Source organism: Aotus nancymaae, unplaced genomic scaffold (genome assembly GCF_030222135.1).
Source record: "Aotus nancymaae isolate 86718 unplaced genomic scaffold, 86718_ANA_hifiasm-v0.15.2.pri h1tg000062l, whole genome shotgun sequence".
Taxonomy (NCBI): Eukaryota; Metazoa; Chordata; class Mammalia; order Primates; family Aotidae; genus Aotus; species Aotus nancymaae.
The window spans coordinates 25,666,895-25,686,605 of NW_026988476.1; the positions used below are offsets into that span (position 1 = coordinate 25,666,895).

Below are 19,711 nucleotides of genomic sequence, written 5' to 3' on the forward strand. Positions count from 1 at the left end.
TCCAGCTCTCTCAATTTTTAATAACCTCTTTCTCCTCTAAGAGAATCTATTTTATAGCTTTCTAGCCTTCTTTGCTTTGATCAACTAGCTCATACAGTTAACGTAAGGTTGTTTTGTGGCATGAATATTTGGCCATGCCAAGAAAGAGATAGAACACAGTGAGTTACCATGGGATTCCTAGGTAGATTTGAAACATATTAGCTGTATTAAAACATACAGAAAAAAATGTTACACTGCAGTGGAAAGTCCTATTAGTGTTCCTGGGCCCTGTTTAAAAATCACATGAAAAGCTTTTTTAATACTTATATATTTGCTCTGTCGTTAATCTTCTAATGTTCAGTGTACCTGAAATCATATATGTATTCTTTGTTTGTGTCTTTACTTTTGAATGCTTTCTTCTTTGTCACATATGCATAGTAATTATTTTAAAAGCTGGCATATTTGGTGTATATACTAAAACATGGAAAGTGGGCGTCTTTATTTTCTCATTCAAACTTCTAAACATTGCTTTTTATTTTTTTGCTAATATGCATATTTTCCCATTGAAATAATTTTGCAGTAACCAGCATTTAAATGCAGTGCAAAATACTGATGAAGTAAAAGAGTAAAAATCTTTCAATAATGGATAAACTGAAATCATTCTTTCTAAAAATGATTAGGACCTTCGGGAGAAAAACTGGGAAGCAATGGAAGCATTGGCATCAACTGAAAAAATGCTGCAGGACAAAGTGAACAAGACTTCCAAGGTTGTAATGCTAACTCCTAGAAACAATCCACTGAACAGAGAAAATCTGCAGCTTGTCTTAAAATCAGACTAAAGCATTTACATTTACTGCAATTTAAATATAAAATCTCCTTATCCACATTTATCATATCTGTCATCTCTGCTTTTTTCATCTCCTTGAAGCTTTAATTTTGGGCATGCTGATTTGTTATGATTACTTGATTGTTTGGGCTTTGTTGAGCGCAACTTTAAGCTGAAGAGTCTCAGAAGACCTGTGTTAACCTCTTGTCAGACATTGTGCGCCTTTTGGGTTGGTTAAGAGAACTTTTGTGAAAACTTTAAACCAAAGAAATCTAGGTGAATTAACAAACACATTTGAATATGTTGGATGTGCCATAAACTAGGTGTTTTGGAGGGCACACCAAGATGTCTCAAATAAGGTAGAAAAATGATAAAGTCTTAAATACAGGAAAGCCATCAACTTTGGGTGTATTGATGGGCATGGTTCCTTAGAGGTGGTGAACTGAAACTTCATATATTACTGGATAACAATGACACCTATGGCATGTTTAGATGAAATATTACTATCAAGGGATAATTCTCTTGACCAGAGCATGTAAAGTACTCCTGAAACAGATAGCCCCCTATGTCTTCAGAACAATGGAGGACATTCTCCTTGAGCTCAAGTTGTACCATTGGGTGTGAAGATTTCCAATGAATTGTAATAGAGAACTTGTTTTTAAAGATTGAGAAAACTGAATCTGCCAGTCCAGTCAAGGATTTTGAAAATTCCTCCCAAGAATAAATATGAAACAGGGATACTAAATTTTGCAGATAGGTAAATGAAGGAATCTGAATGATTCATTTTAGCACTGTGAAAATATTTTGTGTGCCATAGTGATCTATTGAATCTTCAATGTAAGTCTTAATGACACTTGAAGGAATTTTTAAGCATAATATAGTAATTTTTTTTTTTTTTTAGCAAGTATACATTTGTAGTTACATTTCCTATGGCTTAATGGATTTGTATTTAACTATATCCCTATTCATCTGGCCATAATTTCACTAAAGGTTAAATTTGAGACAGCTGACAGGTATATTGGGACCAGGGAGTAGGGACATTTAGGTCAGATAGGACATTACTATTTCATTGGGAGTGGTTGCAATCGTACAGTCATTTTTGTCAGCAGTGAGGGTTTTAGTGTGCTTTGTGGTTGTTTCTATTTGGTTTTGACTGTTAAGAGATGGCTTTTGGTTTTATTTTTTTAGTGAGACTGAGTATCTGGGTGCTAATCATGCTGTTCCTGCAAGAAGTTACATGCCACTTGCCATAGGCATTTTTGCATTTTATGATTCTAAAAGAAAGCTAGAATTTTTATGCATAATGCTTTCTTGCATAGCTAAAGATCTACAGAGAGTAGAATTGAAAGTCTTCTGTATTTCAGTGGAATTTAGACAGTTCTTAGATAGCATAATTGTAAAGCAATGTTGATTGACCCAGTGCCGTAAATATGCTGTGATGAGAAGGAACTATGTGAAACACTTGTAGTATTTTAACTAGAAATAAGTTACGGTCAACTTACCTAAAATGTAAATAGGATGATACTTGCCATCTTTACGGATTATTTTTAAAGACTAACTACTCTTGAGGAGCTTCTGTACTTTTATACTACTGAAAGATACTTTTATACATTTCACTTAAAGATGATATGCAAATTATAGTTCAGTTTTTAATATTAGATCTTTCCCAGATGTTAAAGTGGAATGGAAATTGCTATCTGTAACTAAACTACTATGTCAGATGAAAACTTCTTAGCTAAAATTGTTAATACCAAATAACAGTAACTTCTCATGTTTTTGGCTCCTGGTTATGTTAGACACTTAGTTCTTTTAGTTAGTCTTTTTTTTTTTTTCCCCTGGGAAAGTTTTCAAAAAGCTATTCCTCAATGTATTTTTCTAACTGGTTTTCTTTAAAGATGATTACTTTTGTCAAATGATAAAAATTACCTCTTAATGTCCTTGAAGTTGCATTAATTATTTTCCTTGAATGAATATACCTTATTTTATGCAGTTAGGTGTATTCCTGAAAATTAGTGGACTTTATTGAATTATTGAAAATACCCCATTAAAACACCTATTGTAAAAAGTACTGCTGCTGATCTTTAATTAACAGCTTTTTATGTGTATGGAAAATGGCAAAATCTGTAGCTGTTTATTGTGTAAATTTTCATCTGATTAGATTTTCTAAAATTGAAGTGTGGAGACCTTGAATCAGTGATAGATTTCAAAATTCACATCTAAATGGTGGGGGAAAGATATGGTTGAGATGTTTCTAGCTTGCTTGCTTTCTTGTCACCTGTTGAACTTTGTAACTTGTTTTTAGATGATATTTTGGGCTTGGTTTAGATGTGCATTTTTATAGGGGTCTTTTTTTTTTTTTTAAAGCTTGTGGAGGTAGTTTGGATATATATTTTATTTTATTTTATTTTTTTGGTATGTGATAAGTCATTACCCTAATTTTGACAAACCATGGTTTTGAGTTTATAATTGATATCCATTAGACTTGGAATTAATATCAGCAAATTTATACTTACACATTTGTAATATCTGTAAATTTATAGCAGTCTGTATACAAGTGTCGGAACTAGTTTTTATGATGCGTGGCATTAGTGAAGTAATATGCCATCAGTTGCTCCTTGTTCTTTCTTTTTCCCATTTACATCATCTATCACATTTTGATGGTCCTCCTTGTTTAGCATAAATAGCTTCACTTCACCTTGAAGTTGGAAATAAGAAAGTTGCCATTTTAATGCCATGACATTATATAGTCCATCAGTGATGCATTTTTTTATAGAGATATACCAGCCAATAAGCCTCAGTTATGTTCGTCCAATTTGTATTTTCCGGTATAGGTAGTTTATCAACTTTTAGCTATAAGAAATGTTTTTTGTATGTCTGTTTTTAAATTGTTCCTGGACAGGCAAATCACTTGATTTCTAAATGCCAAGGAAAATGTCCATATTGTCAGATACTGCTAAGGCATTATTTGATATTTAGGATGCTTTAGAGATTTTGCAGATTTTTTCTTATGGAAGCATTTTAATATCTTAAAGTGGGAAATTTTAACATTTGTCAGTATTAAATTTTTTTTTAACTTTTTCTTCCTGTAGAATTTAAAATACGTTAGTTTTCTTTTCTTTTTTTAAAAAAATTCTGTGATCTTGTAAGTTTGATTTGGTTCATCTTCTGCTTTAGGAAAGACAACAGCAGGTGGAAGCTGTTGAGTTGGAGGCTAAAGACGTTCTCAAAAAATTATTTCCAGAGGTCTCTGTCCCTTCTAATTTGGTAAGACTAATTTATTATTTTCTTAACCTGATGACATTATTCAAGAAATGTATGAATAAGCAACATCATTTGCACTCTGCACTTGGTTTCAGTAGAGTGCTGATTCCTTGATCTTTCCCATTGTTAAGCTGATGCTTTTCAGTAAAGACTAACAACTTGGTTCAAAACTCATTTCTATTTACCTGATACTTTTGTTTCTATAAAATTTGTATATGAGACATTATTTAGAGGGTTAAAAACATCATATTTGAGAAAGAAATGTTTCTTAATGCTAATAAAACCAATGTGGTAACATTCTTAATGGCTTTATTTAAAACTTAATTTTAAGTGATTGCTTCTTAGTTTTAGCAACACTTTATTTCTTAATGTACTTGATACTATTAACCAGGATATTTACATTTTAAAACCCAAGATTTTTGGTCATCTATTACCTTCTTCAAGGAAAAGCCTTACAGATAATAGAGAACAACCTGGTTTACTTGAGGTCATACATATTCTAAATGAGAAAAGTTACCTTTGTTCAGAGAATTAACAGTAATTATTGGAGGGCAGAGAAAGCCAGTGAATGTACATGTACATTTCCTAAAATAAAGTGGAGGGTTTTTTTTTTTAATTTAATGGAAAATTGTTCAACAGTAGAGAGACAAGCATAATGAGGCCCGATGTACTCAACATCTGTCCGTAGCACTTAAGAGTATGTGGCATGCATATAAGCAATCTTGTCTTATCTCTCACCCTGCACTCCCTAGATTATTTTGAAGGAACTCAAACATTAGAGCGTTTCATCTGTAAATATTTCAGTACACATTTCTAAAACATAAGTGTTTCTTTTTAAAAAGTATCATATTACACTTAAAAATATATTCTTAATTTTGTATAGTATGCATTTCTCCATACATCACATAAATTGTCTATTTTAATTAATAATTGATTGTAGTTGCTTAATCAGAATCCAAATAAGGTCAATATGTAACTGGTTTGAGACATTTCTCTCATCTTTAATCTACACGTTCCCCCACTCTTTCTCAGCAACAACCCACCTCCTTTAAAAAAAAAAACTTGGTGGTTTTCTTTTCTTTGAGATGGAATCTCGCTCTGTTGCAAGGCTGGAGTGCAATGGCGCGATCTGGGCTCACTGTAACCTCTGCCTCCCGGTTTCAAGTGATTCTCCTGCCTCAGCCTCCTGAGTAGCTGGGATTACAGGCACCTGCCACCATGTCCAGCTAATTTTTGTATTTTTAGTAGAGACGGGGTTTCACCTTGTTGGCCAGGCTGGTTTCAAACTCCTGACCTCATGATCTACCCGCCTCGGCCTCCCAAAGTACTGGGATTACAGGCGTGAGCCACCGCTCCCAGGCAACTTGGTGGTTTTCTATGAAGTTTCCAACAGTTTGGATTTAGTTGACTGAATCCTTGTGGTGTTAGATTATTCCTCTTTTATGTATCCTTTATGTTCCAAATCTGTAATCAGGAATGTGATTCCTGGTCAAATTAAGGCTCAGTATTTGGGGGTTGTTGAGAGTAGTGGTAAGACCACTTCATAGGCAGTGGTGTGCACTCTCATCAGGAGATTTGTAATGTCTACTTGTCTTCCTTTGGCCCGTTGGAACTTATTTAAGTTGGTTACCAAGTCCTTTTGACACAATGCTACTAAACTTTGATAGCTTCTATGCTTTGTGGTATGATAAGGTGCTCCTGATTTATCATATACATTTCCTGCCCCAAACATAGAATCAACTATTTCTCCAAGGAGCTCTGTGGGTGCTAGGGGTGGGGTAAGTAAACTTAATGGCTTGTTCTATTTGTAGTCTGAGTTAAGTATAGCCTACATTTATTTCAAGTAAGGAGAGAAAACTCCTTTGTTTCCATTGTAACTATGGCGGATATGTTCAGATTTGATCAGTTTAGTAGCTCTCTACCACTTTTGAATTGAACTGATAAAATATCTAGCACTGAGTAAACATATAGATGTGCTGTCAGTTCTAGTGCTGTTGTTAAACTGAACCTAAGAGAAAGGGTTGCTACTAATATATTTAGTATTTTTTTCTTTGTGGCATAACCTGTTTTTGTTTCTACTTTATATTTTATTTATGCAAATAATATTAGAGGGTGTACTTTTTTGGCAGTGCTTTATGAGCCAAGAGAATTAATGATTGATAATTTCTGTTCTTCAAAGATTGTGTAATATCACCAGCAGTAAACATTTTCTTTTTTAACAGCAATACTACCCACTTTCAGTAACCAAATCTTTTTGACACTGTAAATTTTTATAAGTCATCATAAGATATGGATGATATTGTTTGACTTTTGTTCATATACTTGTTAAAAGTTGAATATTTCTACATATAGTCTATAAGAAATGTCTTAAACTTTCTATGTGCTAATATTAGAGTCTGGCATTTTAGGTTTGTAAAGATAGGAAGGACAAACTATTTACCTTATAAAATAATAAAGCAATACACTTCATTAATATTAAGATAAATCAACATAATCAGTAGATATAAAAATATATACATTTTTTACTGTTTCCTTTTGCTGTGTTGCTAGGCAGTCAACATAGGAGAGATCTAAATTATATGCCCTAGAGGGAGATTTACAGACTTTAAGCAACGAAACTAGTTTTTTATCTGATTTTAGTTTATGTTGGGTACCAGTAGTTGAAACTAATTTGATATTAAAGGCATTGTACTGTGGAGTGATCTGATCTCAGCATCTACTTTTCTTTTTTGTTATTTGATAGTTTATAGAGAATCCTGATTCAGCTGCAAATGTTAACAGTTTATATTATAGCAGTTAATAAAAATTTCATGAGAGTTTGTTTTTCTTAATCCAGAGACTTAAAAGGAAGTATAAGAGGAAATTTGATTTAAAGTATCGAACACACAGATACCTTTATCAAAGTGTAAAATTCAGATAAACCTCAATAATTCAGAGTAATTTATTCTGAAATTTAGAGTAAATGCCAGAACCATTACATATGCATATTTATGTCAGCTAACCTGTTGGCGTGAATTGAGTTTTTGTTGTATTTAAACAAGTAAATGTTTGTGTATGTGTATCATTTCTCATTAGGATTTTTTAAATACTTCATAATATTTCCTAATTTGAATGAAATATTTTTAGAGTCCTTGGAGCATTTTCATAGAATTTTAAATCCTCCAAATGAAGCATCTTCAGTTGAACTTTTACTTTATGAACTCACAATACTTTATTTTTGAGAACTGTTTTACCTGGAAACAGTTTTGAAAACTTATTTATTCTGGTTTTTCTGTGTTTTAAAGATTATTTGTCATGGTGTTAGTGAGTGGTAGAGGCCAGATTTGAACCTAGGTTTTTCTACCTGGAACTGCAGAATTCAATTGAAAATATATAAGATTTTATTTTGATGGTAGTACATAGGTTTGTTTTTAGTGCTGATTTTCAAGACTGGGTTATGTCCAGCTTACGCAGTAGTTACATTCCTCTTTGAAATTTGTAGCAGTGTCCTGTTTGTCTATGTAGATTTCTTTAATAATTATCTAATTTGGTTATTTAAAATGTTTGATCTCTTTAGATTTTTGTTTTTTTTGGAAATTAATGATTTTGACTTTTCACGCCCACAGAGTTATAGTGAATGGTTGCGTGGATTTGAAAAGAAGGCGAAAGAATGTATGGCTGGAACTTCAGGGTCAGAGGAGGTTAAGGTTAGTTCAAGAAATGAACTGTTTGTAAATTTAAACATAGAAAAAAAGAAGCAAATCAGAGTTTGTCTTCATGAGCTTGGAAAAGATAAAAGATACATTAATAGACTAAAGGTTCTTTTGAGAAAGTGTAAGAGGTGATTTCATTTTGTTTAAATTTTAGTTGAATACAGTAAGTCATCTTTGCATTTGATTTGTTTACAAAGCTGGTGTTTGCTTTTCCTTAAACTTTGTATTTTGTTTCTAAAATTGAATATTTAGTTATTCTTTACTGTCTTTTTAGCCTAGGTTTATAAAGTAAAAATCAGTTGAGATAGGTAGAATCTCACAGGTTTGCTGAAGCATCCCCAGATACATCACTAGAGATATTCAGAAACTGGATTGGTTTTTATCCTTCGCTACTGAAATTGGGGGGATTTATTATTATTGTTTTCTTATTTCTTAAGTGGCATGAATAAAATCCTCTTTTCCATGTGTGTAGCATAGGCATTGTGACCTTTCTTAACATCATATGTGGGTCTGCTTTAATTTTACCACCTGACTAAAGATTCAGTACCAAGACTATATATAACGTTGTTTAATAAAATGACCAAAAGGGTCATTGAATGAACTTCATTGCTACTTAGAAAGTTGAAATGTAGTGTTTCATTATAAAACAGTTTGAAACCATTTATCGTAATACAGTATTAAGTACTGAAACAAACTTGCAGCATAAAACTTTCTGGTAAGATTATAGAGTTTTTCTTTACTTCATTCTTTGCAGGTTCTAGAGCACAAGTTGAGAGAAGCTGATGAAATGCACACATTGTTACAGCTAGAATGTGAAAAATACAAATCCGTCCTTGCAGAAACAGTAGGATATGATTTTTAATCTACATTTTGATTTTACTTTAAATTATTACCTTTTTCCTTCATGGCCTAAGTACTTTATCTTGGCATTAGAATATGAATTTTTCAAAACAACTATACTTTGTCTGTAGGAAGGAATTTTACAGAAGCTACAGAGAAGTGTTGAGCAAGAAGAAAATAAATGGAAAGTTAAGGTTGATGAATCACACAAGACTATTAAACAGGTATTTACAAAAGAAAAGCTTAGAGCGGTGGTTGTCAAAATGTAGGGCTTCCAGCAGCATCAGCATCAACTGCGAATGTGTGAGAGTTGCACATTTTTGGGCCCCAATACAGCTACTAAATCCAAAATATGTATGTGGGGTAGCAGCAGTCTGTTTTTATGAGCCCTCCAGAATATTCTAACGCCCACCCAAGTTTGAAAATCACTGGTTTTAAAGTATGAATATAGAATGTAGAGTGCTAGTTACAGAACTATTGTGTAATAAGGTAAAGAATACTGGGTTCAAAATCAGTTTTAAAGTGTTGATATTTAACCCATAATATAGAATTCAAGAAAAAATTTGTGGGACCTGAATGTTATTGTGCAACCTCAGTTTTTCTCCCATTTACTTCAGTATGATAAAGAGTACCATGTTACTCACTTATTTTTTGGGAGCAATTTGCAGAATTTACAGTTGCTGATGGTATTCTACTTTAATGCACTTGCAGAATAAATACAGCTGAATATCAGTTAATACTAATAAAAAGTTAATCACTTTTAGCTGGGCCTAATATACAAGTGGAGTAGGTTTTGACCACAATTTAATCAAGTTCAATGTGACTCATTTTTAAGGTCTTTTAAAATTCAGTATGACTGTGAGATGCATTTCAAAACTTTGGAAGTGTCTTTTAATTGATTCAGAATTCTACATGGTTTACTTGGTCATATAATTGTGTCATATTTCAGATGCAGTCATCATTTACATCTTCAGAACAAGAGCTAGAGCGATTAAGAAGAGAAAATAAGGATATTGAAAATGTATGTTATTTGTTTGACTTGCAACCTATGAATTTATTGTTTTAGTATTAATGGTTGTCTGAAGATCTAGAGTTTAAGATTACTTTATAGTTATGCTCTTAATATCTTGGGTAGTGTTTGAATTGATACAGTTTTATATTCGTAAGTGTCATAACTTTGCGTTGTGGGGAAATACTGTGAAAATAAATTTAAGTGTGTTGATGTTAGCTTTCCTTTGTTGCATTGCTAGCTGAGACGAGAACGAGAACATTTGGAGATGGAACTAGAGAAGGCAGAGATGGAACGATCTACCTATGTTACAGAAGTCAGAGAGGTACTTACAACAGAATCTTTTCAAACTTGCTTCTCAATTCAGATTAAGTTTATAACAGAGTGATATTTCAATGTAAGTTGTTTGTGGCAGAGCTTCCGAGTAGCATACAAAACATGGGATATCATAAAGAGATCAATCTTAAACTCTAAACTTCATTGCAGCTGAAAGATCTGTTGACTGAATTGCAGAAAAAACTTGATGATTCATATTCTGAAGCAGTAAGACAGAATGAAGAGCTAAATTTGGTAAGAAGCTTGTCCTCCACTGGGCATCAAGTAGGCACTGAAAACACTTGTATTGACATGTGGAGAAAACATCCAAGCTTTTTTTTTCTTTGCTAACATCTTTAGCTTGGCTTTTTTATAAGTTTAAGATAATCTTCATATTCCACGGATTCCTAAGATATCTTTCTTTTCTTGACTCCTAAAATGATCCTTCTTTTCTTAGCTCCTAACAATGGCATGTTTGGCTTCCATCTCTTTTTCAAAATTTTCCATGTTTTATAAATCCTGTTTTCTCACATAGCAGTCTTTTCTGTGAATACAGAAATGAAACAAAGATTGAGTTACAAAGATTTTCTTCTCAGACTGTCAGTTAATGAGGCCTTTTATTTTCTAACCTGGGAGAAGATTGTATTGAAAGTTGAAGATACATATTCTTCATTGAAGGGCAATAATCTAATCCAGTTTCTAATTTTAACCTAGTCTTTCTATATATTACAAATATAAAAAAGCTTATAAAATTCTTTATTATCAACATATTATATAGAGCGTAGTAATACTCAAAGCATAGACTTTGAGATAAAGTTAGCTAAATGTCTCAAAACATATAGTACCTTGTATTCCTATTCTAAAGTTTTCTAAAAACTTATACTGACTGTCACAGACTTAGCTATTAGACAAATATGGCTGTCTTGCTGTGTTTCAAACAACAATTGTTATGTCTTCCTTGTGAGTTAAAAATTGTTTCAGCACAGGGATTAGATTTTTTTTTAAAGTACCTTAATAAACTCTCATAAGATTACAGTAAGTTTTCTCCTTACCCAAAGTTTACCCTGCCCAGTTTGGAATTTTCTCATTAGCATTACTCCATGTACCAAGAAAACTAACTCATTCATTTGTAGTTGGTATCCTATGTTATGGCAGAGATTTATGGGAAACAATTTTTAGAGTAGAGCTGTATGATATACAGGTTGTGTATTCTGTATCTGGAATTCTTGGAACCAGCAATTTTTGGGGGGATTTTGGAATATTTGTATTATATACTTGTTCTATATCCTTTATCTGAAAATCTGAAATCTGAAATGCTCCAATGAACATTTCCTTTGAGTGTCATGTGAGTGCCTAAAAAAGTTTAGGATTCGGGAGCATTTCAGAGTTGGGCTTTATACACGTAGAGCCCTACTCACTCACACACACACACACCCCCCTCTACACCTCTATTTTTTAAATCTTTATTTTATTTACCAATGTTTTACTTTAGTTGAATTCATTCCCACTGCATCGTGAGACTAGTTTTACGCTATACATTACACAGATTAGGACTGTGATATGTCATGGCTATAAGTCCTCACCCTATAATAAGTTTTTAAAAAATCATTTCTGACTAGTTGTTGGAGATTTTACTTAACTTTGGTGCTTAGTGGCTGACTCAACAGTTGCATGGTTACATCTCCACTCAGCTTAATGCTTTCTTTTTATTTTTTGTTCCTCTGCTGCTGTCAGGAGAGACCATTTTGAGTGGTTGATTTTTTTTTTTTTTTTTCCCCTAGTCTTGAGTTTGGAATCTTTATTTTAGTTTTTGTTTGCTCAGGATAACTGTTGCTACTTTTTATGATAAAATAGTTTTGTTTGTCTGTAAGTACTTTGTATATTCTTGGGTCAAAAGATTCATTTCTCTGACAGAGAATATTAAAACTCAAGAGTTGTATAAAGCAAAATATTTTTGGGTACTTAAATAGAGTTCCCCAGATAAAATTTCCCAGTGGAGTTGCCCTCCACCCCATTGCCACCCCTTACTAATTCTCTTTTGGGCCTCCAGAACTGTTTCAAAAGTTATGCCCATGGGTGGGAAGCAAAAATAATTACCTTATGAGAATAAGAAGAAAGTTTTTTGGGAGCAATTTGGTTCATTTTCCTTGGTGATATTTAATTGGAAAATCAGAGAAGCGGCATTATATATTTGCACTGGCATTACAGAATTTTGTAACTGTTTTGACAAATTCGGTGTTCATAGGTATATCGTAAGACTTTCTTGGTGGTATAATTTATGCCACTGTGATCTTGTACTACCCCTTAGTGAAGCCTTAAAAGATGGTCAGTATTTTGGAAGTTTTTAGTTCACTGGATTTGTAGTATTCTGTTCAATTGTCTTTAAAAATATTATATAATTGACTCTTTACTTGAACTGTATAGGTTAAGAAAGCCTTTAAAAACTAATGGGTAAAGTATCTATTTGCCTTTTAATTTGGAAGAATTTCATTGACTATATATAGCAGTACCTTTAAAAGGCATTTTACTGGAATTTGATGGTTTTGTTTTTTTCATTTGCAGATTTCTACTCTAAACTCTAGTTCATTTCTGTGGCTTTTCTTATGTTTAGCTTTACAGATGGGAACTTCTACTGCTTAGCCTTTCTATACATCTGGTGCGGCATATTGGCTAATCCACTGTGCATAATAACTGTTAGCAATCCCATTCATTCTTCAGTCCTAGAGGTATCAGCATAATCAAAGAATGATGCAAATTAATTGTGATGTTCCTTTATTTTTACAGTTGAAGGCACAGTTAAATGAAACACTCAAAAAACTTAGAACTGAACAAAATGAAAGACAGAAAGTAGCTGGTGATTTACATAAGGTAGGGACTGTTGATGTAGTATCATGAGCCTATGTTGTGCCTTGAATCTTAAGCAAACTTAAGCTGCTAATTCTGGATTTGTTGTTTTGCATCATATTAACCCTTTATAAATGTAAGCTACGTGTTGTCATTTACTATTTTGGAACAAAACTTTTTGGCTTGTTTTTCCAGGATTCTTAGTTCACCTCATTATTTCATCACATTTCTGTAATTAATTGTTTTATAAAGTACAGAGTAAAATTTAATTGGAGTTACTCATTAAAATTTGACTGCATCCCTATATTTTTTTAAAATTGGGATTTGCCTGTATTCATTTACAAAGTATGTTTCTATTTGTCTTTTGGATAAAACAAAGATAGAATTTTCTATTTTTTTTCAGAAGTTTTTCCTGCATTTATTTCTTCATACAAATATATTTTTCTTAATCTCAATGCAAATGGATGATTTTTGGTACTGCATTTCTTCTCATTGGTCTGACAGGTTATTTATAATTCTGTTTTGAGATATTTTTAATAGTAAAATTCACATATGATTATATCAAAGCTGTTTTAGAGCTATGATGGTGTTTATGAGAGATAACCATCATTAGAAAAAAAAGTCACTTTTTGGAATAGCAAGAACAAGAGGTATACACATCTTAAATTTTGATAGTGTAAATGGAATCTCAGAAACCTAGCAGTAGTAATTTATACTCATTCCAACATGGTATGAGAACGTGTGTCTCCCTGTACTCTCACCAGTATTAGATATTGTCTAGCATTTAAATATTTGATATTCTAATAGATTTTTTAAAAGTATCTCATTTAAAAAAATAAGACTCCTTTCAAAGAGTTGACAGAAATATTTTTGTTGGTTCTGTATGCTTATAATTGTTATGTATAAGTCTAGGAATCCCCAAGTGTTTCAGATTATTTTAATGTAGACAAAATGTGAATTTAGGGTCTGCTTCAGGGGACAAACTTTGATGCTTAATGCACTGTCAAGGTTGAGCAGTCAGTTTACTTTGATAGGTGATTTTAATTTTTGCCCTCTGGATCAAAATAGAAAACATGCAATTTAGCCTAGCAATGTAGTTTCTTAGAAAGTACTTTAAAAATATTAAATGGGTGCTCAAAGATAATAGATACACCATCTTATTTACCATAGCTAAGATGGCAGTGATGGGTGGCCCTATACCAAAACAGTAGAAATATTGTACAGCATTTGATTGGAAATGCACATAAATATTTGACTAAGAAAAGTTTATAATGACTGGGCTCAATGGCTCACCCCTGTAATCCCAGCACTTTGGGAGGCCAAGCTTGGAGGGTCACCTGTGGTCAAGAGACCAGCCTGGCCAACATGGTGAAACCCTGTCTCTACTAAAAATACAAAAATTAGCTGGGCGTGGTGGTGTAATTCCTGTAATCCCAGGGACTCAGGAGGCTGAGGCAGGAGAATCGCTTGAATGTGGGAGGCAGAGGTTGCAGTGAGCTGAGATCATGCCATTGCACTCCAGCCTGGGTGACAGAGCGAGATTCTGTCTCAAAAAAAGAAGTTAATAGCATACTTTGTAAAACAGTTAAGTATAAAGCAGCGTGTATGTTAAGGCTCATTTATGTAATATTTTCTATAAGCACATAATATATGCAGAGAAGGATCTAAATTAGGAGTGGGTATACCCCAAAACTATTTTAGGGCTTGTGGGTCACATATCTCTTTAGAATATTTTTGTCTCTTTTTTGGTTGGGGTGGCTCATGCCTATAATCCCAGCACTTTGGGAGGCCAAGGTGGGCAGATCACAACGTCAGGAGATCGAGACCATCCTGGCCAACATGGTGAAACCCCATCTCTACTAAAAATACAACAAGTAGCTGGGTATGGTGATACATGCCTGTAGTCCCAGCTACACAGGAGGCTGAGGCAGGAGGCTCTCTTGAACCCATGGGTTGGAGGTTTCCGTGAGCTGAGATTGTGCCACTGCACTCCAGCCTGGTGACAGAGCGAGTCTCTGTCTCAAAAAAAAAAAAAAATGTGTATATACACACACACACACACATGCACACATATATCTATATATTTGTTTCTCTTAAAACCCTTTAAAAAGTAAAAAATCTTAGCTTATGTTTTGTACAAGAACAGGCTTTGGGCCAGATTTGTCTAACCTTTAATATAGATTAATACTACCCAAAATACCAACTGTAGGTATTTGTGTTTTTAAATTTCTTTATATAGTTTCTATATTAAGCTTTTAAAAACAGTGAACATATGTTCTTATAATCTGGTGGGGGGTGAAGGTATTTTCATTTTGGAGGGAAAAGCCTTCTATTGTGTTTTGAGAGGAGCTTTAATCTTGTACAAAATGAATACAATTATTTATTTTTTATGTATTTATTAACTGTATTATTTAGTAGGTACCATATTGCTTTCTTTACAGGCTCAACAGTCACTGGAGCTTATCCAGTCAAAAATAGTAAAAGCTGCTGGAGACACTGCTGTTATTGAGAATAGTGATGTTTCCCCAGAAACAGTATGTATTTTCTTTATCCCCAGATCTCTGAGCTAGTTAGCTTGTGAACTGTGTAAGAACAAAAATGTACAAGGTCCATCTCCGAAGGTCATCTTTCTTGAAAATATCCTGCCCCTAAAATGTAGTGTTTTTATTGATGTTTGATTTCACTTTTGCTTAGTGAGGTATTATGTTAATTTTAAGGTTTGCACTGACAGGTATAGAGCCAGGGGTCCCCAATCCCTGGGCTGTGGACAGGTACCAGTCAGTGGCTTGTTAGGAACCAGGCTGCACAGCAGATGAATGATGGCAAATGAGCATTACCACCTGAGCTCTGCCTCCTGTCAGATTAGCAGTAGCATTAGATTTGTATAGGAGTGCAAACCCTGTTGTGAACTGCACATGCAAGGGATCTAGGTTCCATGCTCCTTATGAGAATCTAATGCCCGATGATCTGAGGTCGAACAGTTTCATCCCCACAGCATCGGCCCCCATCCATGGTAAAAATTGTCATCCATGAAGCTGGTTCTTGGTGCCAAAAAGGTTGGGTACTACTGGCTTACAGACTCTGGAGCTAGACTGCCTGTGTTTGAACCCTGGCTCTGCCACTTAGTAGCTGTGTGACTTTGGACAAATCCTTAGCCACTCTGTGATTTAGTTGCCCCATCTGTAAAAGGCAGTGATAATAGTACCTATGCTATAGGGTTTTTGAAAGAAGTAAATGAAGCCAGGCCCGGTGGCTCACGCCTGTAATCCCAGCACTTTGGGAGGCCGAGGCGGGTGGATCACGAGGTCAAGAGATCGAGACCATCCTGGTCAACTTGGTGAAACCCCGTCTCTACTAAAAAATATAAAAAATTAGCTGGGCATGGTGGCACGTGCCTGTAATCCCAGCTACTCAGGAGGCTGAGGCAGGAGAATTGCCTGAACCCAGGAGGCAGAGGTTGCGGTGAGCCGAGATCGCGCCATTGCACTCCAGCCTGGGTAACAAGAGCGAAACTCCGTCTCAAAAAAAAAGAAAGAAGTAAATGAGTTAATTCATAAAACATTTAAAATAGTAGGTGGCATTTAAGACAGTGCCTAGCACTTACTTAGAGCTCAGTATATAAACTTTTTTTACTGTTTGGAATGTCCTTTCTTTTGCGGGGCAAGTTTTTTTTTCCTGAAAGAAAAACTGGATATATTTTTGATATTCATAGATTCTAGGTTTTTTCCCTTTGTGGCCAAGTCACAGCATTTATAACATAGTTTTCTTTGGTGCCAGCTAGTTTGCACCACTAGTTAGCAAACAGTATTTTTCCATGTGGCTTTTGCTATTGATTTTCATGTCATTGTTCAGATTTTTTTTAATGTTTATATTTAAATCAGTATAACATTTTCTTTTGTTTGGTTGTACATTTCTTTTCCTTGTGTATGGAGTTAATCATCACTTCCATCTTCTTTTCAGGAGTCTTCTGAGAAGGAGACAATGTCTGTAAGTCTAAATCAGACTGTAACACAGTTACAGCAGTTGCTTCAGGCAGTAAACCAACAGCTCACAAAGGAGAAAGAGCACTACCAGGTGTTAGGTAAGGATAACTGAAATATTGCTGTCTATGGGTAGCTGACATTAGGTGTATGTGTAATGTATGTTTACCATAAATAAAGGAAACTCTTACTTCACTAGAGAAAATATTCCTTCTTTATCTCTTTTTTTTTTTTTTTTTTTTGAGACAGAGTTTCGCTCTTGTTACCCAGGCTGGAGTGCAATGGCGTGATCTCGGCTCACCGCAACCTCCGCCTCCTGGGTTCAGGCAATTCTCCTGCCTCAGCCTCCTGAGTAGCTGGGATTACAGGCATGCGCCACCGTGCCCAGCTAATTTTTTTGTATTTTTTTTAGTAGAGACGGGGTTTCACCACGTTGACCCAGGATGGTCTCGATCTCGACCTCGTGATCCACCCGCCTCGGCCTCCCAAAGTGTTGGGATTATAGGCGTGAGCCACTGCGCCCGGCCATCACAGCTTCTTAAAATTGAAAGCTGGTTTTCATTCAAGTTTGCTTTTGTTAGGTAATCTAAGAAATTCATTCATTAACTCCTGAAGTGTGGTTTTTACTTGAGGGTTCATAAACCTGTCATTAACCAAATCGTGTTATGAGCTTTTATTGCCTATATTACCTTGGAAGGCTCAGATTTGGTAGCATTTTAAAATGATTTGTATTCTAGCTGGTGAATGCAGTTTTTGTTTTTCTGGTTGTAGGTTTTGGTATTTTTTGTTTTTGCTGTTGTTGCTACCTCGATTTTTTCTGTTTTATGAATAACTTAAGTCACACTATCTTAAGTTAGAGTGTGCACAAAAGCATAATTAGAGTATTCAGATATGCATTGAATACTTCAGATATTATTTTGAAGCTATTTTCTCTAAAACCATGATATCCTGGAGACCCTAAAGGGCAACTCATCACTGAATTGTCCCTTTCAGAACCCCTGATAATACTATGTTGGGCTATACAAGGCCTCGGGGAAAACTTAGGTTTCCTGGAAAAGTTGGGATGGATTTCCATTTTGATGTTAGAGGGGCATTCTGTCTCACTTTAGAGTGATCATCCTCTGGCCTATGTTGACACATTCTTTCCTTCAGAATGCTAATTCAGGTCAGTTATCTCTAACATGACTTTCCATATAATAAGCCCAGCTCATTCTTTAACATATCAACAAAAGTAATTAAGCCTCATCCCAAATCTTTTATCCCTGTTAAGCTGAGTTCTCCATTTTTCCAGTGTAAAACTTCTGCTACATTTTCTCGCTTTCCAAATTAGAAAATAACCTTGCTTCCTAGGGAAACTCTTGCATCTCTCCTTCCCAGGACTTCAGCGTTTTTCTTTCCACTGGCTCCTCTGTTCAGTCTTGAAAACATGCTCAGATGGCTTATTTTAACCTTGCACTTCCTTCAGGTTGCCACCCATATGTTTTACTTTTTTACTATTTAATATTCTTAAGAAACTACTCTCTCAATATCTACTTATTTATTTGTTATTGGTTACTTTATCCACTCTAGAATGGCTTTTCTTCCTGCTAGTCCAATGCAATAGTTCTTGCAAAAATCATTAATGATTCCTAATTGCTAAATCCAATATAGGCTCTTCTTTTGCATATGATGAGATACTGAAAGTACTTAAGAGAAATATGTTAAAAATGCTGATGTTAGGCCTTTGTGTTATAAGGGAAGAGTTTCATTTCTAGAAAGCTTAAACAATTAAAAGATTGCCCATTACCCCTTGCCTTTAGACCTCATCAGTATTCTCTCTTCAGCATCTCATAGATGTTCTTTAATATTTTCCTTTTGTTCCTAAATACATGGTCTTCTCATTTTAAGTCTTAGGAACTATTTGTATTACATTTGAGACTTTACATGAATCATTGGTAGTAACACTTTTTCTTGATTTACAAAATTGTAAATTTTTAAAATTTACAATTAAATATACAATTAAAGTGTATATTTATTAAAATATATCTGTATACCTTCACAACACAGTTAGCAGGCAGCTCTCCTAGGTGATATCACAGCGTTCTTTTGTCAGCTGATGAACACAAGTCCAGAGTTTGGCAGGTGGGTGGTTGACAGTATTAGATCATGAATGATAGGATGGATTGTTATGAAAATAGAGGCCCCTTTTTCCTTCCTTAGGCTATAGCTGGCATTGGTGTTGGGAATTCTTCCTTATGTACTTATGTTTTGGTTCCCATAGCTCTTCTTTATACCGTTTAAATGTTGGTGTTATCCTCAGGTTTTTATCCTTAGCCATCATTTTTGCTCATTTTCTCCCTTCTGTGTACTCTGTTTAAACTGACACCAGATGATTAATTTGAAAATACACATTTCTTAATCATTAGAATATAGGTAATAGATTAATATATCTGATGTCAAGAAACCTTTAAAAATATACACAAGTACTTACGAATTGTTTACAATAATGCTACACATATTCAGTAAAGGGAAAGTTGTTTTTAAAAGCAAATATGCAAGAGTTAATATGCAGGAATTTAGTTTTTGTAAATACTGATACATAGTACTTAGATTTCTTAGAGCTGTAGGGATAGGTGTATTTAGCTGATACCTTTAATTTGTGAAAACTTTGCTTGTGGAATTTTTTTTTCCCATTCCTTATTTTTTCTTCCTCCGTCAAAAAAAAAAAGGCTATCATCTTCCTTTTTCTTTTTTGCGGGAGTGGGGGATTAAGGTGCCTTTTATATGAATGGACAATATTGGCATTTTATAATATGCTTTTTTGTTCCCAGATATCTACTCTTTATGTTTCACATTTGCCTGGTTTCTAAGTATTCTAGGTGTGTTTCTAACCAAATCAGAAAACTTTATTATCCCAGGTTACCTTATCTTGGAACCAGTTTGTAAAATCCTGTTGAGAGAGGATAATAATTTTAATAGCTGACAC

At 34.3% G+C, this 19,711-nt stretch overlaps 1 protein-coding gene across 16 annotated transcripts in view; it reads left to right on the top strand.

Annotated features, from left to right (window-relative positions):
* KTN1 (kinectin 1) overlaps window positions 1-19,711 on the top strand; it is a 110,708-nt gene that overhangs the window by 88,610 nt on the left and 2,387 nt on the right. For 4 of the 16 annotated variants that reach the window (XM_064365892.1, XM_064365894.1, XM_064365891.1 and 1 more), the window contains 11 exons: window positions 660-746; window positions 3,980-4,069; window positions 7,672-7,752; window positions 8,513-8,602; window positions 8,730-8,822; window positions 9,548-9,619; window positions 9,849-9,932; window positions 10,094-10,177; window positions 12,707-12,790; window positions 15,208-15,300; window positions 16,727-16,847. In XM_064365892.1, coding sequence (XP_064221962.1) covers window positions 660-746; window positions 3,980-4,069; window positions 7,672-7,752; window positions 8,513-8,602; window positions 8,730-8,822; window positions 9,548-9,619; window positions 9,849-9,932; window positions 10,094-10,177; window positions 12,707-12,790; window positions 15,208-15,300; window positions 16,727-16,847 — 979 coding nt within the window. The remainder of the gene's footprint in view (window positions 1-659; window positions 747-3,979; window positions 4,070-7,671; window positions 7,753-8,512; window positions 8,603-8,729; window positions 8,823-9,547; window positions 9,620-9,848; window positions 9,933-10,093; window positions 10,178-12,706; window positions 12,791-15,207; window positions 15,301-16,726; window positions 16,848-19,711) is intronic. The other 12 variants (XM_064365896.1, XM_064365900.1, XM_064365895.1 and 9 more) reach the window with 3 other exon arrangements.